The sequence below is a fragment of the Monodelphis domestica genome, chromosome 1, assembly GCF_027887165.1.
Source record: "Monodelphis domestica isolate mMonDom1 chromosome 1, mMonDom1.pri, whole genome shotgun sequence".
Taxonomy (NCBI): domain Eukaryota; kingdom Metazoa; phylum Chordata; class Mammalia; order Didelphimorphia; family Didelphidae; genus Monodelphis; species Monodelphis domestica.
Window position 1 is genome coordinate 462,074,519 of NC_077227.1, and position 24,131 is coordinate 462,098,649.

A 24,131-nucleotide genomic window follows, 5' to 3' on the forward strand; every position below is an offset into this window, starting at 1 on the left:
GATGATTTCCTTGCTACTTCGTGGGGGAGGGGAAAAAAAAATCAGCTGCTGCCCCTCACAAAGATGGCAGCACAGGCCTGCCTCAGGGAGCTACGAATGCCCCGCAGCAACATGGCTACCTCACTTAATAAATATGGCCTCCGCGAGCCCTCTCATTGGTGGATGCACTTCATAAGCGCCCCGTATCAACATGGCGGGCGTCTCAGGTCTGGTGACGCTCGGTCGCGGTTTTCGGTTATAGAGAGCGGGTGCCGTTTCCTTTTCAGTAAATTCTTCCCTCTCTCACCGGGGTGGAGCCAGCAGGGGAGGCAAAGAGGAAAGGTGAGAGGTGATAGCGGCGGGAGAGTGGACCGACAGGCTCCGGGAACAAGATGGCAGAGAGCGGGCGGCAGCCTCCTCCAGGTAGGATCTGGGCCTGGCCAAGGCATTCAGGGCAATGTGGGCACTGAAGGGAGGCCGCCATCCGTTGGGGAGGAGATACCGAGGGCCTGATAGCCTGAGGGAATTCGGGACTGGGGACCGGAGTGACTGATGAGATGGGCGGAAGGAGGCCCTGGGGCAGGAGGAGGCAAGAGTGACTAAGAAGATGAGAGGCAGGAGGGAAATCCAAGCCCCCGAAGGGATAAAGTGCAGGAGGAGGCCTGAGTAACTGAGGGGGAATAGGGGTGCTTTGGGACGGGGGCGGGGGGCGGGAAATGACTAGGGATGAGGGGCAGGAGGGAGGCCCAAGTGTTTAAGTGGATAAGGTGTTGGAGGAGGCCCAGGGGCAGGAGGCCTGAGTGACTGAGGGAATGGTGGGGGAGGGGGCAGGAGGAGGCCCAAGTGACTAAGGGGATGAGGAGGGGGAGGCCCAGGGCAAGGAGGCCAGAGTGACTAAAGGGATGGAGGGACAAGAGGCCCAAGTGACTGTGGAGATGGGGTGGAGAAGAAAGAGACCCATTGATTAAGGTTGTAGGAATCAGGAAGGCATAGAGACTGAAGGGATTGAAGGTGGGGGAAGAAGGTTAGGACTGTATTTGGAGTTAGAAGACCTAGGTTCCAGTTCTGGTGCTACTATTTACTAAGTGTATGACTGAGTAAATTTCTTAGAAGTCTTTGAATCTCAGTTTGTTTTTAAAATGGAGTTGGATCATCTTTTAAGGTTTCCATCTTGAAATCCTATGACTTTAAGAGATGAGGGGAGGATTTGTTAACTGTGAAGGTGAAATGGAAGGGGTTGGTGAGTTAGAGGAGAAGATGAGGGATGGGAAGCAGTCTGAGGGGGTGAAAGGGGAACATTTGGTGACTGAAGAAGAGGGGTAGGGTATTAAAGGGGGAAGAGTTTGACTGCTAGGGAGATGATGTAGAATAGGGCATTTTAGAATGGACTGAAAAGGAAGAGGAGAGGCTTTGGAAGAGGAGTGGGCAGAAGGGAGGAGATACAAACATTGTTCAGAGAATTGGTTGGAGGAAACAGGTTATTAATGATAAGATGTTATGACAGGAGAAGTGTTTCAGAATTTTAAAGTTTAAAGGAATATTAGAGTACCTCCCAAGACTTATCCCTTATTTCTTTTCTTTTCCTTTTTTCCTTTTCTTTTCTTTCCTTTTCAATAACAACTACTTTCTGTCCTAGTAACAACTCTAAGACAGAAGGGCAAGGCTGGGCAAACAGTGTTAAGTGACTTGTTCAGGGTCATATAGCCAAGTGTCTGAGGTTGTAGTTGAACCTAGGACCTCCCAACTCCAGACTTGCCACCCTATCTACTATGTCATCTAGCAGCCCCTATCCCATATTTCTTAACAGAAAATTAAGGTTCTTGATAGGCAAAGTGATTTCCAAAGTTCAAAGCTAATTTAGTGATGTGGCCTGGACTTCCTAGGATTGAGGTCCTTTCTTTCACCCAGATGCTATGGAGAACTTTCCCTCTTTTAGGCAATGAGATTGAGATCTTGATGGATAGGATCTTTAACCAAAAAAGGGAAGCTTTTCCAGGAATGAACATTATAGGGTCAGAGGAAGCAATAGATAGGTTTAAAGTGGGGTGGTCACGTGGAGTGGAATTTGGATAGAGGTGTGAAAGGGAGTACTACTATCTGATATTTGTTGAGCATGTTAATGTGAGAGATGATGGTGTGATGTATGTAAAGGCGATTTTACTTTTTCTGCTGTAATCCAGCCTGTCCTGCTGTACCCTTTCCATCACATGACATACTCTTCTAAGTTTTAGAGAATTTGAGAGGAGCTTCCCCTATTAGTAAAATAACCAATTTCAAATAACCGATTAGGCTAGAAGATTATATGGAAAAATCACCTCATCCACATCTTCTGAACATTTTTTGCCTCTGAAGGTGGCTAGGTGATATAATGGATAAAGTTCTATACTTGGAGTCACAAAGATCTGAGTTCAAATCCTGCCCAGCTTTTTAATAGCTGTGTGACAAGGACAGTTTGGCATTCTTCATTATAAAATGGGGATAATAACATCCATTTTAGAGAGTTATGAATATCAAATAAGATGATATATGTAAAACACAGAAAACCTTGAACTACTATATAAATGTTATCTGCTGCTGTTACTACTGATACTACCACATCTTTGACTCCTCCACCCCCACCCCACATCCTCTCTCCCTCATTCCCCCATCCAAATAGTTGCCAAGTGCTGACTATTCTACCTCTTCAACATCTCTCACATCTTTTTTCTGTGTACTCATATGACAGCCTCTCTAGTCTAGGTCCTTTTCACCTCTTGCCTGCATTATTGCAATAGCTTCCTAGTTAATTTCCTTTTATTAAGTCTTTTTCCTCTCTAATTCTTCCACATGGCTGCTGAAATGATATTTCTAAAGCGAATCTCTGATCATGTTACTTCCTGCTGGTGAAGTTTCAGTGGTTCCTTGTTGCCTTTAGGATAGACTATAAACTTTTCTGTTTGGTCTTGGAAGCCCTTCACAATCTGGATCTCACTTGTTTTTCTATAATAATTATATATTACTCCATCAGATGTTCAAGTTAAATTGGCATGCTTGTTGTCCACTGTGACATATTATCTCTTACTTTTATGTCTTTGCTTAGGCTGACCTCCATTCCTGAAATAATTTTCTTCATTTCATACCATGGAAACACAAGTCCTTGTCAAGGCTGAGCCTCAAGTGCTACTCCTTTAAAAGTTATTCCAGTTTCTCAGAGTGTAGCCTTTCCAGCAGTTTGTATTTACTTTGTACATAACTTGTAGTTACTCATTTGTAGTATTTTAGTAGAATATAAGCTTCTTGAAGACAGGAATTGTTTTTGTTTTGTATTTGTCTCTCCAGTGTATGTCAAATAGTAGGTACTTAATAAATGTTTATTTATTTATTGTCCTTCCTGGGCTGGTTATGCTGAACTGGATTCAGTATAGCACTTTTCATGTTCTTGTCTTTTAAGGCTCACACTCTTTTGATATTACATGTTTAAGCTTCACTGCAGTGTCATAGGACCATGTTACAATGACTCCTGAATCAGCAGTTCTCAACGATTACAAGCCTAGATTGCCTCAGTAATTTCTTTTAGTTAAGGATGACATTGGGATCAGTGTTCATTAAGTACTAGTAGGCCCCAACATAGTAATGAGGTGTATTCTGGAAAGTAGTTTTCACATTGGCACTTTGGAACTTGGTTAGTTTTTTACCATAGAAATGATGTTCCTCGACTAACAGATATAAACTTGATTAATTCATAGTGTAGTTGAAATTAATAGTTGATTGCTAAAAGTACTAGTTTAAATTGTAGATTCTGGTCGGGGCTTATATTTCAGAGAGTATGAGTCCACCCTAGAGAGAAATTTATAGACCAAGTGTAGCATCTTCTCACTTGCCATTCCTACGTGTTTAGTCAATCAGTGCCCTTATACTTCTCTAAAGTCTCCCTTTCCTCAACTTTGCCATCCTACTCAGGTCAGTCCTATCACCTTCAGTGATCTAAAATTACTAAATTACCTACCTGCCAATCAAAACTCTTTCCATTGAGTCAAACTAATAAATACCAATATGATTCTTTGTTTTTTTCAGAGATAATTCCATTTTTCTATTTTATTTCAATATTTTATTTTTTCCCAATTACATGTAAAAACAATTTTTAACATTTGTTCCTAAAAAAATTGAGTTTCAAATTTTTCCTTCCCTCCTCTCTGCTTCCTTTCCCTTCTCAATGAGATGGCAAGTAATTTGATTTAGGTTATATGTGTGCAGTCATGCAAAATATAAATCCTTATTAGTCATGTTGTGAAAGAAAACACAGATCAAGAAACAAACAAATAAGATAAAGTTTGGAAAAAGTATGCTTTCATCTGTGTTCAGACATCAAGTCTTTTCTGTGGAGGTAGATAGCATTTTTCATCTTAAATCCTTTGGAATTATCTTCAATCATCATAATGCTAGGAATAACTGTCATTAGAGTTGATCATTGTATAATATTGTTGTACAATATTCTCCTGGTTCTGCTTATTTCACTTTGTCTCTATTCATGGAAGTCTTTCCAGGTTTTTCTGAGAGCATCTTGCTTCTGAGAATATTTCTTATAGCAATAATAGTATTCCATCGCAATCATATACTACATCTTATTCAGCCATTCCCTATTTGATGGGCATCCCCTCAATTTCCAATTCTTTACCACAACAAGAAGAGCTGCTATAAATATTTTTGTACATATAGGTTTCCTTTTTGTGTTTTTAATCTCTTTTGAATACAGACTTATTAGTGGTATTGCTGGGTCAAAGAGTATGTACAGTTTTATAGTCCTTTGTGCACAGTTCTAAATTGTTTTCCAGAATGGTTGGATCAGTTTATAATTCCATCAACAATATATTAGTGTTTCATACCCAGATACTCTCGAGCATTTGTCATTTTCCTTTTCTGCCATATTAGTCAATCTGATAGGAATAGAATGGTACCCCAGAGCTATTTTAATTTGAATTTCTCTAATCAATAGTGATTTTTTTTTCATATTACTATAGATAGCTTTGGTTACTTTATCCAAAAATTGTTTGTTCATGTTGTAGTAAGCAGAGAAAAAACTGTTTTCAGTTGGGACCACACACCCCTTGGTGTGAATCACATGTCTCTGTCAATCAAAATATAGTCTTTTCTCTGCTTACCACAATATATCCCTTGTCCATTTATCAATTGGGGAATGACTTATGTTCTTGTACATTTGACTCAGTTTTCTATGTATTTAAGCAATGAAGTCTTTATTAGAGAAACTTGATTAAAATGTTTTCATGATTATGATTACTAATTGCATTTCCCTTCATCCCATTTCTCCCTCTATTTATTCTACTTTTTCCTTTTGCCCTGTCTGTCCTAAAAAGTGTTTTGCTTCTTACCATTATCTCTCCTACTATGCCTTCCCTTCTATAAGCCCTACCTCCCCACCCTCTTCTCTTGTACCCTTTTCCTCCTACTTCACTGTAGGATAAGATAGATTTTATACCCAACTGTATGTGTTATTCCCTCTTTGAGTTAATTCCAATGAGAGTAAGGTTCAAATGCTCCTTAGTACCTTTTTTATGTGAAATAATTTACCTCATTCAATATTACCTTCCCCTTCTCCTACTGCATTCCTCTTTCTTATCCATTTATTTTTTTAGATCATCCTATCATTCTCAACTTGCGTTGTTCCCTTTATGTATGTTCCTTCTAACTGCCATAATGATAAAGTTCTTAGGTGTTGTTTCATCTTCCCTTGTAGGAATGTAAACAGCTTAACCTTATTGAGTCATTTATGATTTCTCTTGCTTTTTATTATTATTATTATTATTATTATTACCTTTTTATATTTCTCTTGAATCTTGTATTTGTGAGTCAGATTTTCTATTCATGTCTAGTCTTTTCATCAGAAATGCTTGAAAGTCCACTATTTCATTGAATATCCATTTTTTCTACTCAAGAATTATGCTCTACACTATTTACTATACCAGTTTTGCTGAGTGGCGATTTATTGGTTGTAATCCTGACTCCTTTGTGCTCCTGTTCCCCCCAGAATATCATATTTCAAGCCTTCTAATCTTTAAATGTAGAAGCTGCTAAATCTTGTGTTATCCTGACTATGGCTCTAAAATATTTGAATTGTTTCTTTCTAGCTGTTGTCAGTATTTTCTCCTTTACCTGAGAGCTCTGGAATTTGGCTATAATATTCTTGGGAGTTTTCATTTTGGTATCTTTCAGGAGATGATTGGTAGATTCTTTCCATTTCTATTTTACCTTCTGGTTCTAGAAGATCAGAGCAGTTTCTTGAAAGATGATGTCTAGGCTCTCTCTCTCTTTAAATAATGGCCTTATTTATTTACAATCCAATAATTCTTAAATTTTTTCTCCCCAATATATTTTCCAGGACAATTTTTTTCCCCAGTGAGATATTTCATATTTTCTTCTCTGTTTTCTTCTTTTGGTTTTTATTGTTTCTTGATATCTCATGGAGTCATTAGCTTCCACTTGCCCAATTTGAATTTTTAAAGAGTTCTTTTCTTTAATGAGTTTTTGTAATTTTAATTTTTTAAAACCCTTACCTTCCTTCTTGGAATCAATACTGTGTATTGGTTCCAAGGCAGAAGAGTGGTAAGGGCTAGGCAATGGGGGTTAAGTGATTTGCCCAGGGTCATATAGCTAGTAAGGGTCTGAGGTCAGATTTGAACCCAGGACCTCCCATTTCTGGGCCTGACTCTCAATCCACTGAGCTACCTAGCTTCCCCCTATATATCTTTTTCCACTTGGCCAATTCTACTTTTTAAGAAGTTCTGCTCAGTGGATTTTTTTGTGCTTTTCTTACCATTGGCCTGTTATTATTGTTAAGGTGTTATTTTCTTCAGTATTTTTTCCCTCCTTAACCAAGTAGGGTTTTTTTCCCCATGATTTTCTTGTAGCAATCTCATTTCTTTCCTCAATTTTTTCCTTTACCATTTCTACTTTATTTTTTAAATGATTTTTGAGTTCTTTTAGGATTTTCTTGGGGGCCTGAGGCCAATTCACTTTTTTCTTAGAGGCTTTCGATGTAGTGGTTTTGACTTTGTTGTCTTCTAAGTTTATATTTTTATCTTCCCTGTCACCATAGTAACTTTATATAGTTTCTTTTTTGTTGATTGCTCATATTCCCAGTCTATTTTTTGACTTTTAACTTAAAAAACTAAGTTCAACTCTGAGTAATTCCATTTTTTTAAGAAGAAGCTTATTTATCTCAAAGGGTTCTTCTAAGTGATAGAATTTCAGGAAGTAAAACAAAATGGAAGGGAATAGTAGGTAATGTGGGAGAAGGTATTTATTGGCAAAGAATCATTAAAGTAGGCATACCAGGCCTGCCTAGGAACATTTCCCATGTCAGCTCTCTTAAACTATTTCTGTTTTTCACATTTTCTTCCTTTCCTCAACTTTTGAATCCACATGTTCTTTAGAAACCCTAATTTTGTTTCCATAATGGTTGATTTGAGATGGGAGGGAGAAAGGGAGGAGTTAAGAGCAAGAGATCGTCTGTTATATGAGTTAGTCATAAATTGAACAATCAGTATTTTTAATTTCTTGTGAAGAAATACAAAGGTAAAATAATGTTGACTTTTTTTTTAAATCCTTACCTTCTGTCTTAGAATTGATACTAAATATTGGTTCCAAGGCAGAAGAGTGGTAAGGGCTAGGCAATGGGGGTTGAGTGACACACAGCAAAGAAGTGTCTGTGGCCAGATTTGAATCTAGGACCTCTCATCTCTAGGCCTGGCTGTATCCACTGAGCCACCTACCTGCCTCAAGGGTGGTTGACAAGGTTAGATGAATGTCCAGGTTCATATTTTAGGGAGTTAAGGTTTAGAAATATCAAGACTAGGGAAGGAATCCAACCTCCTGATTCAGAAGCTATTTGATTTTCTTTTTCTTCCTTCAGAGCCTTTGGAGGATGCCTGCCCTACTACTCATAACTTCATGATTCCAAAGAAGGAGATAAACACAGTTCCTGACATGGGCAAGTGGAAACGATCTCAGGTACAAGTGGGCAGTGTTGGTGGAGAAATATTTCATGTTTCAGAGCAATGCTGTAGGGTCAGAACTAGAATGAGGTGATGATTCTGTTCTGAGAAATCATTTTCCCTTGTGCCCAGGGTCTTGTTTATTGGTAAGATTGGGGAATTCAGGTCTCAACCCTACTTGCCTATAGAGTCTAAACTTTTAAGGAGAGAAACCATTATTTTATCTTCTACAAGAAAAGAACTCAGTTACCCAAGAAGGTCCTTTGGGATTGGGACCGGGAAATCTGCCCTGGTTCTCATGAACCATCAATATACTTGCATTTTTGTTTAATTTGCTGAATTAGTGTCAGAATCTAAATGATAGAGGACTGGGCACATAATTTTAGTTCTTTGCTTTCTTATTGGAGTTTTGAAAAGTAAGAGACTTGGCTTCTCTTAGCTTCTGAATATAGGCCTGAATTTCAAATCTTGGTTAAGCTTTTTTTTTGGTTAAGCTATTTAGCAGACATTTCACCTACATTTATTTCCCTATATATTAAATAGCTACATTGCCTCATTTTCTAGGGCAGAGTGAGTATCTTCTAACTGTCAAGTTTTTAGAGATCTTGGCTGATAAACAAGTGAAATTATGTTTTTGTGAATTAGAAGAGAAGAAAAATAATTATTTTACTAGTGTTGTCATTCACTTACATCTTTATGGAAATGTTGTAATGGTTGTCTTTACTTGTAATTGTATTTTACACAGTAAGGATATACATAGGTGAAGCTAACAACTCATTTTTTGGACACCAGAAGTATATGGGACACTTATTCTCTCCATAGGTTGCATTAGGTGGATTTGGACCTAAATTTTTGGGACTTGAATCAGTTTTAAGAATATTTTTTTGAGTTTAGATCAAGATTAATGGATAGGCCCTACAGGCATTGTATATAAACATTTGCTCTCATTTTCTGCCTTAGAAGTTACAGAGATGTGTGGGAACAGAAAAAAATTCTCCAGTCGGATGATACCATGCACCTTCTTTTTTATTTTACTCATTTCTCATTCTGTTTTTTAGATACTTCTTGTTTCATCTGTTGGAGACAAATTCTGACTTAGAAGGAGATTCCCTGGGTACAATCTAATATATTAGCTTTCTTTACATTTAGACTTGCCTCTGCATTTGATTATTAGTTGGATATGTGCTCAGACAATTGGATTTGTGATGTTCCTTGAGGAAAGAAATCTTTGGGGAAAGTTTTTATAGAAATTTACCTGACTCTGGTTTGAAGTTTCCATCCCAGGTTGTTCTTTTATTTTTGACCAGAGAGTATCCTGATACAAGAATACCACCTTCCTAGATGATGATTAGTTATTATCTACTGGGGAAGAGACTCAATGCCTGGGGGGTTGGAAGAAGAAAAAGTGAGAGAAAAAGAGGCATGAAAAGAGTAGGCAATAAGTAGATTACTGTTAGTAACTGCTTCTGGAACTTCTTAGTATTAGGTATGATATAGGTTCTTATCCTATATAGCCTGTTCTTATCCTAATAGTTTTAACTTTTATATTTTTGGGGAATATGAGGAACAAAGATGGAAACCTGGGATATATGTATAGAGGGGCTTGGTACTCATTAGTTTGACAACTGGAAACTATTTCTCCATCCTTTGTGAGAAGTTGGCTTCTGCCTCATCTAGCCTTTATGGGATGGGCCAAAGGGAAGATAAAAAACAAATATGTAGTTATTGAAGGGTCTGAATTGGGGCAGGGGGTCTTGAGGCATGTGAGTGAGGGAATGTTTGATGGTTAACCAAATAGTGTGCACTGAAGGAATCTGTATTTTGCTGAGATTCTGGAATTGAGGGTTTGGGAGGTGGGTGGAGATAGATGGAAGAGAATTTAGATGCTGTATCATTCCCTGCAACCAGGGCTAGGGAGCCTTGGAGCATCTGGGTATGCATACTGAATAATTAGAACTGGGAAATAATCCTCAGAGGCCTTTATAGTAGGTTCCAGGTGATAGAGCTGATTCTTTCTCTCTCTTTCTCTTTAGGCATATGCAGATTACATTGGCTTCATTCTGACCTTAAATGAAGGGGTTAAGGGGAAGAAGTTAACCTGTGAATACAAAGTCTCTGAGGTAGGAGAAAGCATCTTCTATGCCATTTTGAGGACAATTTTAAATGGGGGTGGGATTGAAATAGAGAGGTGCTCTGTCTATTTATGATAGAGAGTTTCTATGTGAGGTCTCTTAGATGCTATCCTGTAACTGTTTTGCCTGAGGGGTTTTTAATTGATTTCCATTGGTTGGGTCCTGTACCTTCAGTGGACATCTGGACATCCTTCAGCAGGTTCTAGGACATTTAGACCAAAGCTGAATTCTCAGCACCACCAGTTTTTTGTAGATAGCCTTAGGCTGTGTTCAGTAATTCTAATTCCTGCTTATGTTCCAGTTTTCCCACCTATCTAAGTTTCTCTTTATTAGAGAATGCCACAATGTCAGAAAATGCTCTCAATTCCTGTGAATTGATTGGCTTTCTGAATTGTATAGATCTCTTGACTTGGTTAGCCTGCAAAGAGTTAGATCAGCTGCTCTGACAGTGAGCCAGTTGGGCTAGTACTTGAATTGAGTGTTATGTTCCCATTCCCTACCAGTATTCCTTTGAGCCTTCGGATTGTGGCTTCATGTCAAGTAAACCTTTTTTGACATAGCTATGACTTTGGAGAAAGTGTTTTTGTAGTGGGATATATTTGAAGTCAGGAAACCTGTCTTTGAATTAGGCTTCCCACTTAATTGCCATGTACTCTTGGTTGGTTACTTCTCTGAACCTTGATGTCCTCATCTGTAAAAATGGAAGAATAATACACATGTTACTCTCTATCACTGCAACCATGAGGAATATGTTTTATAAATCTTAAAAGTGGGAGGTAGAGCCAGGATGGCAGAGTAAAGTCAGGGACATTTCTGAGCTCATCCAAATTCCCCTCCAAACAACTTTAAAATAATACTGCAAAACAAATTATGGAGCAAGAGAGTCAACAAAAGGACAGGATAAAAGAATTCCAAAGACAATTTAGGTCAGCAGGAAAGGTCTTTCTAACTGAAGAGTGGAACATTGTCTAGTACAGGTAAAAGGGATCGGCAACTGGTTAGAAGGAAATTATGGGAGACTCTTTTTCTGGCACTGGGTTAGAAGTCTATTGCATTGCCCATACTTGACTCTAGGTCACAGACCCAGAGTGAAGAGGACCACTAACTGGAGCAGGGACCCTGGTCACATTTCCAGGGCAGAAAAGAGTGCTTGTGGGTGTTCACTGACCAGAGCACAAGTCAGGAAAACAATGACTACACCTCCCCTTAGATCATACCACGTAAGAAGTACTGAAAACTTAGATCCCCTTAGAAGTAGTTCTGAAAACAGCAGCATGAAGTTTGTGATAGTGCCCCCTCCATCCTAGAAGCAGAGCCCAACTTTAACATAAAGTTAGAAGTCAAGAAATAGGCTGGGGAAAAAATGAGCCAACAGCCAAAAAAAACTTGACCATAAAAGTTATTGTGATTACAAGAAAGATCAAAAAGCAAACTTAGAAGTGCAAAAACAGCTACTTGTAAAATAAACCTCAGAGAAACATGCAAATTGGTCTCAGGCCTCTCCCCTACTCCCAATTCTTGGAAGAGCTCAAAAAGGATTTGAAAAATCAAATAAGAGGGGCAACTAGGTGCCTCAGTGGATAAAAGAGCCAGGCCTGGAGATGGGAGATCTTGGTTTCAAATCTGACCTCAGATGAGCATTTTGACCCTGTACAAGTCACTTGAACCCAGTTGCCTACCTCTTACAGCTCTTCTTCCTTGAAATTAATATTACTTAGGATTGATTCTAAGGTAGAAGGTAAGGATTTTTTTAAAAAATCAAATAAGAGAGGTGGGGGAAAGATTAGGAAAAGAAATGAGAGTGATGCAAGAAAATCATGAAAAAAAGTCAATAAGGGAGGCATAAAAAATTACTGAAGAAAATAACAGACTAAGGCAAATGGTAACAAAGGCATAAAAACTGACTGAGGAGCAGAACTCTTTACAAAGTAGCATTGGCCAAATGGAAAAGGAGATAAAATAGGTCACTGAAAAAATAATTCCTTAAAAATTAGAATTGGGCAAGTGCAAAGGAACATAAAACTATTTTTACTCTTTGACTCCACAAAACTACTACTAGGTCTATATCCCATAGAGATTTTTTTAAAAAGAGAAAAGGAATTATTTGAACATAAATTGATTGCAGCTCTTTTTTTGTGGTAGCAAAGAATTAGAAATTGAGATGTCCCATCAACTGAGGAATGGCTGAATAAGTTGTGATATATTGCTTATAATGGAATACTCTTGTGCTATACGAAATAATGAGCAGGGCAATTTCAGAAAAACCTGGAAAGATCTATATGAAATGATACAAAGTAAATTGTGCCAAACCAGGAGAGCATTGTACCCAGTGCCAGTAATATTGTACTATGATCAGCTATGAATGGCTTAGCTATTCTTAGCAATAAAATCATTTAAGACAATTCTAAAGGACTCATAATGAAAAATGCTGTCTAATTCCAAAGAAAAAGCTGAGGGAGTCAGTACAGATTAAAGTATACTATTTTTCACTTTATTTTTTGTGTGTTTTTGTTTTATATGTATCTTCTTGTATGACTGGTATATGTATAACCAAGATCAAATTGTTTACTATTTCAGGGAGGGGGGAAAGAGAGGGAGAGGTTTTGGAACTCAAATTTTTAAAAAAGATTGCTAGAAATTGATATTAATATAATTGAAAAAAATTTTTTTAATTGGATAAGTGAAAGCTAATGACTCCAAGAAACATTAAGAAACAATAAACAAAATCAAAGGAATGAAAATATAAGGAAAAATGTGAAATATTCACTAGAAAAAATTGATCTGGAAAGTATATCAAGGAGAGATAATTTAAGAATTTTGGGGTTGTAAATAAATAAAGTCATTATTTAAAAAAGAGAGAGAACCTAGACATCATCTTTCAAGGAGTTGTTAAAGAAAATTGCTTTGCTATTCTAAAAAAAGAAGGTAAAATAGAAATGGAAAGAATCTACCAATCATCTCCTGAAAGATACCAAAATGAAAACTCCCAAGAATATTATAGCCAAATTCCAGAGCTCTCAGGTAAAGAGAAAATACGGCAAGCAGCTAGAAAGAAACAATTCAAATATCTTAGAGCTATAGTCAGGATAACATAAGATTTAGCAACTTCTACATTAAAGGATCAGAAGGCTTGAAATATGATATTCTAGGGGAAACAGGGGTACTTAACCAGCAAATCTGGTATAGTATATAGGATAGAGTATAATTCTTGAGTGGAAAAATTGGATATTCAGTGAAATAGTGGACTTTCAAGCATTTCTGATGAAAAGACCAGACCTGAATAGAAATCTGACTCACAAATACAAGACTCAAGAGAAACATAAAAAGATAATCAAGGGGGCAGCTGGGTAGCTCAGTGGATTGAGAACCAGGCCTAGAGACGGGAGGTCCTGGGTTCAAATCTGCCCTCAGCCACTTCCTAGCTGTGTGACCCTGGGCAAGTCACTTGACCCCCATTGCCTAGCCCTTACCACTCTTCTGCCTTGGAGCCAATACATAGTATTGACTCCAAGACAGAAGGTAAGGGTTTAAAAAAAAAAGATAAGAGAAATCATTTATTGAATCACATTCAATAAAGTTAAAATGTTTACATTCCTATAAAGGGAGATGATATGTATGACACCTAAGAACTTTATCATCATTATGGCAGTTAGAAGGAGTAAATATACATAGAGGGCACAAGTGTGAGTTGACTGATGGGATGATAGCCAAAACAATAAAATTAAGGGGTAAGAGAGAAGGAATGCTTTGGGAGAAGGAGAAATGGAGAGATAGAATGGGGTAAATAATCTCACATAAAAAAGGCATGAAAGAGCTTTTACAATAGAGGGGGAAATGAGAGAGGTGAGGGAAAGCATTTCAACTTTACTCTTATTGGAATTGGCTCAAAGAAGAAATAATATACACATTCAATTGGGTATAGAAATATATCTTACCCTATAAGGAGTAAGAGGGGAATGGGACAAGAGAAGGGATGGTGGGGCTGATAAAAGAAAGGACAGATTGGAGGAGGTGGTGGTCAGAAGGAAAACATTTTTGATGGAGGACAGGGTGAAAGGAGAGCAAGAGAAGGAGGGAAAATAGGATGGAAGAAAACAATCAGAACTGTGAATGGGATGAATTCACCCATAAAATTGAAGTAATTAGCAGGGTAGATTAAAAATCAGAATCCTATAAAACTGGGGGGGGGGGTTCCAGTCCAATAAACTGTATTTCTCAAATATAAAGAGATCAGTGTCAAATTTATAGTTATTCCCCTGTATATAATAATCAAAGGATATGAAGAGTTTTCATAAGAAGATATCAAAGCTATCTATTAATCATATGAAAAAGTTCTCTAAGTCATCAATTAGAGAAATGCAAATTAAAATAACTCTGAAGTACCATCTTACTCTTATCTGATTGACTAATATGACCAGTTTTGGAGGAGATGTGGAAAAATTGGTATGCTAGTGCACTGTTAGTGGAGTTATGACCTGATCCAACTATTCTGGAGAGCAATTTGGAGCTATACCTATAGGATTATAAAACTGTTCATACAGTTTGACCCAGCAATACCTAGACCTGTGTCCCAAATAGATTAAAAAAAAAAAGGAAACATCTATACATATACATATATATATATTTATAGCATCTTTTTTGTTGTGGGAAAGAATTAGAAATTAAGGGGATACTTATTATTGGGGAATAGCTGAACAAGTTATAATAAATGATTGTAATGGAATACTATTGTACTATAAGAAATGACCAGCAAGATGGCTTAAAAAAATCTGGGAAGTCTTACATGAACTAATGCAAAGTCAAGAGAGCAGAACAAAGAGAACATTGTACAGAGTGATGATCAACTATGAATGACTTAAGCCATTCTCAGCCATACAGTGACCCAAGTCAACTCTGAAGGACTTATGATGAAAAATGCTATCCATCACCAGAGAAAGAACCAAAGGAGTCAATGCAAATTGAAGAATAAATTTTAGCTAACTTTGCTTTGCTTTTTCCTTTTTCTTTGGATCTTTGTTTTCTTCCACAACATGACTAATATGGAAATATGTTTTACATGACTATTGTGTGTAACCTATATCAAGTTTCTTGATTTCTCAATGAAGGAGTAAGGGGAGAGAGGGGAGAGTATTGGAATTCAAATTTTTAAAAAATGAATGTTAAAAACTGTTTTTACATGTAATTGGAAATAAAAATATATATATTTAAAAAATCTTAAAGTGCTGTATAAATGTGAGCTATTATTACTTGGGTTAAGGTCAGTGTTGGGGAAGAAATTAATTAAAGGGGACTTTTGTAATTACTTGAGCAAATCCTTGATTCCCAACTTAGATTGTTGAGACTCCTTAGATGCTTTTGTGTGCATTTTTTTCTTATCTTCAGTGTTCTTTTTGATTGAAACCATTCTAGGGGTAGGGAGGCAGAGGGGATTTGGTTAGTCCCAAGAGGTATGGGAGCAATTCCAAATAGCTGGCAAAAACAGTAAGCAGTGTAGCTCACTTTGAGCTAAGGGCAAACAGATGGGTGGATTTTACTACCTGCCTAGAGCTATGGAGTAGAGGGGTCCCCAAACTTTTTACACAGGGGGCCAGTTCACTGTCCCTCAGGCTGTTGGAGGGCCGGATTATTTAAAAAAAAAAAAACTGTATACCACTGTCTGAGATAATGGAGGCTGTAGTGCTGGCTGTGTTGGGCCTGTCACACCTTGCACAGGCCCATCACTGCCACCACTATACCGGGCAGCAGTATACACAGTGCGGAATCCCCTCCCCCAGATCGCCTCTCACCATGCTGATGTCTTCCATTGTACAACCACATAATCCTTTGTGGGACACCTTGTTCTCATTCAGTTACTCTCAGAACAAGGCACCCCGCAAAGGATTATGTCACCGGAAGTAGTACTATCCGTGAGCAATGCTGGGCTTTGTGGCACCACCACATACAGTGCTCCTCTCACTGACCACCAAGGAAAGAGGTGCCCCTTCTGTAAGTGCTGTGGGGTAGGTAAAGAGGTAAATGGCCTCAGGGGACTGCAATTTGGGGACCCCTGGGGTAGAGTGATCCAGCAACTGCTTATTCTTCCCTCATCTCTCTGTGCTTTCCCCCCACTCCTCCCAGAGGTGGCTGCATTTCAGTACTGAGCAAAGTTGGCAAAATGCTCTAGAGATTGAAAGCAGGAACTGTTCTTATTGGTAGGAGGGCCCTTGACTTGTGTAAATTTCAGCAGGACCCATTCTCTCTGCCTCTAACCAAATAATAGGCAGTTTGCTCCTTTCAGAGAGATTTCCACAGAAAAGATGCTGGGGGCCTTTTAATTATTCATTGGTTTAGTTGAGCCAGCAATCTCTAGCTAGCCACCTGAATGCTCTTCCTTAATCCTTTTCAGTTCTGCTCTGAAGGCCAGAGGCCTAGAGAAAATCCAGGTTTTGTTAGGTCTTTTTCAGTTTGTAATAGCTGCTCTACTTTGTGCTATGGGAATTACATGGGGGCAAGTTAGGTCTATTCTCAGGCCCTGTCAAGTAACCTGCTTCTCTATACATTGAGTTCCAAGCAGCAACTTTTTTTTTAAAAATATATTTTATTTGATCATTTCCAAGCATTATTCGTTAAAGACATAGATCATTTTCTTTTCCTCCCCCCCAACCCCCCATAGCCGACGTGTAAATCCACTGGGCATTACATGTTTTCTTGATTTGAACCCATTGCTTTGTTGATAATATTTGCATTAGAGTGTTCATTTAGAGTTTCTCCTCTGTCATGTCCCCTCAACCACTGTATTCCGGCAGTTGCTTTTCCTCGGTGTTTCCACTCCCATAGTTTATCCTTCCAAGCAGCAACTTTTTGAGTCCTTCCTCTGGAGATATAGAGGTAAATTTTCCATATTTCAGAGGTTCCACATTTCTTGTCTGCAAAGGTAGATTAAAGCAGAAAGCATTATTTCATAAATTCAACAGGGAGAAAGTCTAGGCCAGTGATGGTGAACCTCTGGCAAGTGTGTCAAAGATGGCATGCAGAGTGTTCTCTGTGGGCATGCACATTGCTCTCCCCCCCCACCCCCCAATTTATTACTAGAAAGGCAGAAGAACTTAGGTGGAGCTTTTCCCCTCCTCTTCTCCATCAGGCCTGATGATATTTTTTTCATATCCCCTGCCCCTCTGCCCAGCAGCCCAATGGGAATGCATACCGTGTATGTGGTGGTGGTGGGGTGGGACATGGCACTTGGTCTCTAAAAGGTTCCTCATCACTATTGTGACTCTTTTCTTACCATAGTCTCCTTATCTCTCTTTCCCTGTATGTTCAGCTTGAAACCTTGTTTTCTCTTTTTTTAATAGAGTAGGTTTATCAGAAAGTCTCTCTGTTTTACAGTGTATCTGAGGTGAAGAATTTGCTCTCTAGATATTTCTCCCCCAATGTAGAAGGGGAAGAATATTCTCTGGCCACCTCTGTAAAGGACCTTTCCTTTCCCTTTTATTTAATCTTTAAAAAACAAACAAAAAATCCTTGCCTTTCACCTTAGAAACCATACTGTGTATTGGTTCCAAGGCAGAAGAGCAGTAAGGTCTAGGCAATGGGCTTTAAGTGACTTGCTCAGGGTCACACAGCCAGGAAGTATCTGAGGTCACATTTGAACCCTGGACCTCCTGTCTCCAGCCTGGCTTTCAATCTGCTGAACCACCTAGTAGGTCCTCCCATTTAGTCTTGAGGCTTGAACTTCAGGTTCTAGTTTTTCCTTCATTTGGCAGCTAGAGGAATCAGGTACTGCTACAGAGATCAGAAGAGACTCTGATCTTCAGTCCTTTCCTTGCTAGCAGTCACTACAGACCCTAGATAACTATTCTTTCTTATGGTAGTTTAGGAAAAAAGGGAGATGGAGGTTACTTTCTAAATGGACTTTCAGATGCAATTGAAGGTTGATGATTATTTTGAACTCACTATGGCATAGTAGATTCTAACAGAAACCAGTTATTGCCTATATTTGTTTACTATTTTATTGAGGTCTTTCATTTTAACATCACATTCTTCTCAAAACCACCTTCATTGAATCCTTGTTTTGAATAAAGAAAAATAAGCAAAATTAATAAAGGGACTAAGTCTGAACGGTTCATGAAACATTCTGCATCTATAGTTCCTCACATCTCTACTAAGAGGAGGGAGATCTTTGTCATCATCATCATTGGTTCTATAGGACAAACACTGGATATTATAATTAATCAGTTTTATTGAGTTAGTGTTTTCCTTTACATTATTGTAGACATTTTATAGATCTTTTCATATTATATATATCTTTTCATAATTCTGCTTATTTTACTTTGTATTGGTACATACAGATCTTCCTCATGTTTCTCAAAATTCTTTTATTTGTTATTTGTTATGGTACAGTACTGTTCCATTTTATTCATATAGCATGATTTGTTTAGCCATTGACCAATTGGTGGTATTGACTTTTCCTTTCAGTATTTTGCTACCAGATGATGTCAAAGCATCATCAAATCATAGATTTAGTACTGGAAGGACCTCTAGAGGCCATCAAAGGTTCAACCGCCTCATTTTACAAAGGAGAAAAAAGAGAGATAAAATGATTTGCCTATGGTCACACATTTTGTAAGTTTCTGAGGAGGGATTTGACTTCAGATCTTCTTGATTCCAAGTCCTAGGCTCTGTCCACAACACCAAGCTGCCTTTTCTCATCTATCCAAATGCTGAATTCTGTGTGTATAAGGTGTTTAATGTGATGAATGAATGGGCTCTTAGAGGTAATAGAGTTCATATTCTCTCATTTTCCTTTGAGTAAAGTTGAGGTTTGAATCTAGGCTCTTTGACTCCAAATTCAGTGTTCTGTTATACAACACTGAAAGTCCTACATGTGTGCAAAAGGCTGTGCTCTTAAGATAATAAAATTCAGTCAATTTGTGATTAGAGTCCTGGAGTCCTGATTCATTTCTCAAGGCTTTTCAAAACAAAGCCCTCTGACCTAGTAGGGCTTGCTTGGAGACATTCTTCTTTATATTCCCTTGTTCTTAGACCCAAAAATACTGCTCATTTTTAAAGCTTTTCATTTCTGTAATATAGCAAACTTCATGAATGCTGCCCTTCACAATTCATTATATTACCTGGTTGAAGTATTAGGATTATATTTGTCTGATAAAAGGAATCTGGTTGGGTGATTTCTTTTTTAATTTTTGAGAATAATTTGTAGTATTGGTACTAATTGCTTTTTAAAAGTTTGATAGAATTCCCCTGTGAATCCATCAGGATTACGAGGTTTTTTTTCTTTAGTAGTTCCTCCAAAGCTAATTCTATTGCTTGTTGTATTCCATTCTTTCTATCTTGCCTATACAGCCAATTAATAAGCTTGTTGCACTCCTCAACACATTAGACAGATGGATTGATGAGACCCCTCCTATGGATCAGCCCTCCAGATTTGGGAACAAAGCCTTCAGGACTTGGTATGCTAAACTTGACCAGGTAAGCATTTCATATGTACTGGCCTAATCAGGGGTGGTTGATATAAACTAATACTGAAACCTGTCAGGAAACAAGGTGTCCTGGGAATTGTCAAGGGTTAAAAAGGATATTCCCAGATATTGGGTAAAGCCTTAAACTAGGGTAATCTTTGGGCAGCTGCATATAATGAGAATTTTTAATTTTTGGCAATAGAATGTGCTTTTAGGTGGCCTCAGATTTTTCCTGTGTATTTAAAAAGCATTAAGTTCTTCCCATATGCTGAATATTTCCCAATTGAAAGAAAGATTTTGGATTTAGGGGTATTACATGAGTAAAAGCATAGAAGTTTGGGGAGTATTTAGTGTATTTAGGAGCAGAGTAAGTTCATTATGGGTGGGATATATAAAGCATGAAAGTATAAGAGGACTGGAAAGGTTGAGTGCTACCAGATTTTAGAGCGCCTTGAAAACCAGGCAAAGAAGTTTGCACTTTAATCAGAAAGTAGGATTTTTTACCCTCTGGAGTGAGAGAGTAGAGGCCTTATAGCAGATTTCTTGCCTTCCTCTAAGAAAGGACAGAAGTTCCTTTTCCAACTTGTCCTTTTGTCTACTGTTTAGGTCATGTTCTAAGTCAGTTTTTCTTAATATGACACTGAGGAATCTTTTTCTGTGCCTTTTCCATAGCTCCTCTCCTTTGGACTCAGGAGAGGCTGTCATTTATAATGGCCAGGCCAGGGAGTATGAGGCAGAGGTGTAGAGGCTAGCCACCTACTTGGGAGGCAAGTGGGATTAATGGTGGATGCTTTTTTCCTCTCTACCCTCTCAACTTTTTTTACTTTCATGTTTCTCAGCTGCTGCTCATTTTGAATGCTAAGCAATCTGGTACTAATTCTCTTTATCTTGTTTTATCAGGAAGCAGAAAACCTAGTGGCTACAGTGATCCCTAGCCATTTGGCAGCTGCTGTACCTGAGGTGGCCCTTTACCTAAAGGAATCAGTGGGAAACTCTACCCGAATTGATTATGGCACAGGTAATTTACTCTTGCCTGGGACTTGCAATCTTAAGGGCCTTGGATGGTGGGAGGTAGTGATTATTTGGCTTCATCTTTGCCCTTCCTAGGGTTGCTTTTTTACCCTGTTCTTGGCTGCCTCACTGCCATCTCAGGTAAACTGGAGTCCCAACTTATGTCTGTGAAGTGCAGCATTCCTGAAGTTTGTTATATTCCAGAAATCAAAAGCTTTGGAGAGGAACAGTGTTTTGGGTCTCACACATAGCTGATGTGGTGTTAGTTTGGTCCACCAGGGGGAAGTGTTGCCCAAAATATGGGTCCCTTAATAGTTACTTTGTTTTTCTGTTCACCCTTCAAGATGGATCTCTTACTCTTACCGTGTGCTGCTTGTGTTTCTTCTCCTCAGCATCTTCAGGCAGCATCCTGGAGAGCTCTGCAGAGCATCTTAAAGGGCTGGTCTGCTCTTGGGGCTTGCTCTGGGTATCCTTGCATTTTGACAAATGCTTTCCCTGAGGTCTACTGTCTTCTTGACTGACATCATTGGGTTCCTTTTGGGGCTTCCAGGCTGACTTTGACCTCATGAAGAAGGTGTGTTTGGTCACCTTAAAAAAATATATTTTTCATACCAGGTGTCCATGTACCCAGGGAGAATTGGAAGAAATGGACTTGTCTTTCTCCTCCATCCTGAAGCTCCTTGTGGTAGCTCAGGTCTTCAGCTTTGACTGGTACCTAGGTTTTTAAAGCAAGAACCTGAGAAAATCCAAGTAGGCCTTGGGCTCCTGAGTACATTTTGTTTTGACTTATTCTTCAGATTGGGGTAGGGTGATACTTAATAATTACTTTGGGTTGTACATTTGGGAGGATTTGACTAAGACCAAAAATGAAAGACTCCAGGTAAACAAGATGGTTGTTCTTTTTAAGACTTTGGTTTTTGATTATTGCTGTGGTCAGTGACTGGCTGGTTGAGGCTTGACTAGTTTGAATCCAGTGCATCTGAATTATATTTATTGAGGACTTAAAATTTGTTAGGTTCTAAAGAACATGCATTCCACTAATAATAACAGCTTATATAATATTCTACTACTACTACTACTACTACTACTAATTTATATAATGTCTACTCTGTGCCAGACACCATGCTAAGTACTTTCATTTGATCCTCATAGTGTCTCTGGGAAGTAGGTGTTATAGTGAGGCAAAGAGATAATGGTTTGTCCAAAGCCACACAGCTAGGTAAGTGTCCAAGGCTGGATTTGTACATAGGTCTTCTTGACTCCAGGCCCAGTCCTTTTTTTCCTTATATTACCTAACTGCCTAAAGCAAAGTGGAAAATCTTGGTGTGTGTGCAGAGATATCAGTAATAAGAAAGAACTTTAATATTGTGATTGTGATTGAACCCATACAGATAAACCCCCTTAGCAATTAGTAGTTGATTTTGATCTGGTTATTCCAACCTAATATGATGGGGGTATGATTTATAAATGTCAGATAATATGTACTTCTATCTTTTAAAAAAATGTTTGTTTTTTTTAAAGCTAACAGCTCAAGCACATTTAGGAATAGGTTTACAGGGGCAGCTAGGTAGCTCAGTGGAATGAGAGCCAGGCCTGGAGTTGGGAGCACCTGAGTTCAAATGAGGCCCCAGACACTTCCTAGCTCAGTGACCCTGGGCTGGTCACTTAACCCAAATTGCCTAGCCCTGACCATCTCTTAAGACAGACGGTAAGGGTTTCAAAACAAAGGAACAGGTACACTTGTAGATCTAGAAAAATCCTAATCCATTTTGTAGAAGAGTCTATATGAGTTCTCATTTATAACTTAGGATGTACTTTTTAGAGAAAGATTCCGGTTTCTTAAGTTTTTGGAAACAATCTAGGATAGCAAAAAGAAATCCCTTTTCTCTTCCATGGAAGCTATGGTCTGTTTCAGCCTGTTTTGTTTTTTTTCTCTTCCAGGTCATGAAGCAGCCTTTGCTGCCTTCCTTTGCTGTCTCTGCAAGATTGGGGTCCTCCGGGTAGATGACCAAATAGCCATTGTCTTCAAAGTATTTAACCGGTAAGGGAAAGGAGGGCCTGGGCCTGGTGGGAGTGGAGTTTATTTCCTTGCTATTGTCATGGTGGAACCCAGGAATAAAGAACTAGGGAGCTCAACTAAGTAGTCTGATTACTGTGCTATTCTTTTTTCTCACATTCCCCATACTTTCTCTAGATTGCTTTTCTAGTTTTCTCTTTTCTCCAAATTTCATTCTGCTGATATAGTTTATAGTTATCTCTCAGGTGAACAGATGCCAAAGAAAGGTTGAAAGAATTCTTTACCAATGGTCTCTTGCCACCTAGAGTTTGCAGTATTTTAGCAAGCTTGAGCCATGGGCCTCAGTTGTTTTATTCCAAATGTTAATGTCAGATTCTCTGACCCACTGGGAAGTATTCACAGTGCTGAGCAGTCTGAGAATAGCATTCTCTCCAGTTTAGAAGGTAAGGCAATTCTCAGAAACACCAAAGATTGATGAAGCAGATGAGTATGTAATATTTTGAGGGAATGGGAATAGGGAATAAAATTATCAGCTTTGAAGATGGCAAGGTGATATGGTATTTTGAGCTAGGAGGGATCTAGAGAATAGTCTAACCTTTTCATTTTATAGATGAGGGAACTGAGATTCAGAGAGTTTGACTTGCCCAAGGTCATATAGGAAGTCAGTGGCAGAGCCAGGATTAAGGCTTAGGCTTCCTGAACTGAGGAACAGGCTCTTTTCCAATATCATGAATTTATATGAAGACAGGCTTTTAAAATCAAAATAGGAACTACTTCTCCCAAACTATCACTTTTACCATGTCTTTGTTCTCTGGTATAGAAGGGTTGAGAATCTGTTTTGTACTTTTTCCTGTCTTCCTTACCTCAGGTACCTTGAGGTTATGAGGAAACTTCAGAAAACCTACAGGATGGAGCCAGCTGGAAGCCAAGGAGTATGGGGTCTAGATGACTTCCAGTTTTTGCCCTTCATCTGGGGCAGTTCTCAGCTTATAGGTACCAAAGAAGATGCTTCTTCCCTTTGCCCCAGGGTGTATCTTCTTCTATCTTCCTGTATTCCCCCTCCTTTCTCTTTCCCCTTTTACCTCCTGTCCAGAGCCCAGCATCTGGCAGCTAGTGACAGCTTGTGAACCAGGGCATTAAACCAGCTATTGACTGAGGCTGTTTGTTGTTGACCTTCTGCTGTGAGCCAGTGTGCTGATGCTGTGGGAGGAGGAGGTAGAGTGCTGCAGAGATAATGAGAAGTGACAAGGACTGGAGTAGAAAGGCTTCTTGCCTAGTGCTTAATGGGTTGACGTGAAATTCAGACCCCAGCTCCCAGTAGCAGCTGTGATGCTTTTATATTTAAAATGAGGGATACTGTTGACTTAGTGACCAATAAGATCTAGTGTCACTATGCAAAACCCATCAGAAAAATAAGTTGTTTCTCCTTCCCCTAACCCCATACACAAACAGGACTCCTTTTCCACTTAGTACAAGTCAGCTTGTTAGATCCATGTCAAACCCCAGGGTAAGCATACTTTGGCTCCCAACTTCTCGGTCGACTGATATT

At 38.7% G+C, this 24,131-nt stretch overlaps 1 protein-coding gene across 2 annotated transcripts in view; it reads left to right on the top strand.

Annotated features, from left to right (window-relative positions):
* The first annotated feature begins 140 nt into the window (after positions 1–140).
* PTPA (protein phosphatase 2 phosphatase activator) overlaps positions 141–24,131 on the top strand; it is a 36,006-nt gene continuing 12,015 nt past the window's right edge. Inside the window, exons 1-7 of one of the 2 annotated variants that reach the window (XM_001364058.5) lie at positions 142–402; positions 7,886–7,983; positions 10,001–10,087; positions 19,439–19,564; positions 20,455–20,572; positions 22,507–22,606; positions 23,451–23,575. In XM_001364058.5, the coding sequence (XP_001364095.1) occupies positions 372–402; positions 7,886–7,983; positions 10,001–10,087; positions 19,439–19,564; positions 20,455–20,572; positions 22,507–22,606; positions 23,451–23,575 (685 nt within the window). In that variant the 5' untranslated portion in view covers positions 142–371. Of the gene's footprint in view, positions 403–7,885; positions 7,984–10,000; positions 10,088–19,438; positions 19,565–20,454; positions 20,573–22,506; positions 22,607–23,450; positions 23,576–24,131 lie in introns of both variants that reach the window. The other variant, XM_007475122.2, reaches the window with a different exon arrangement.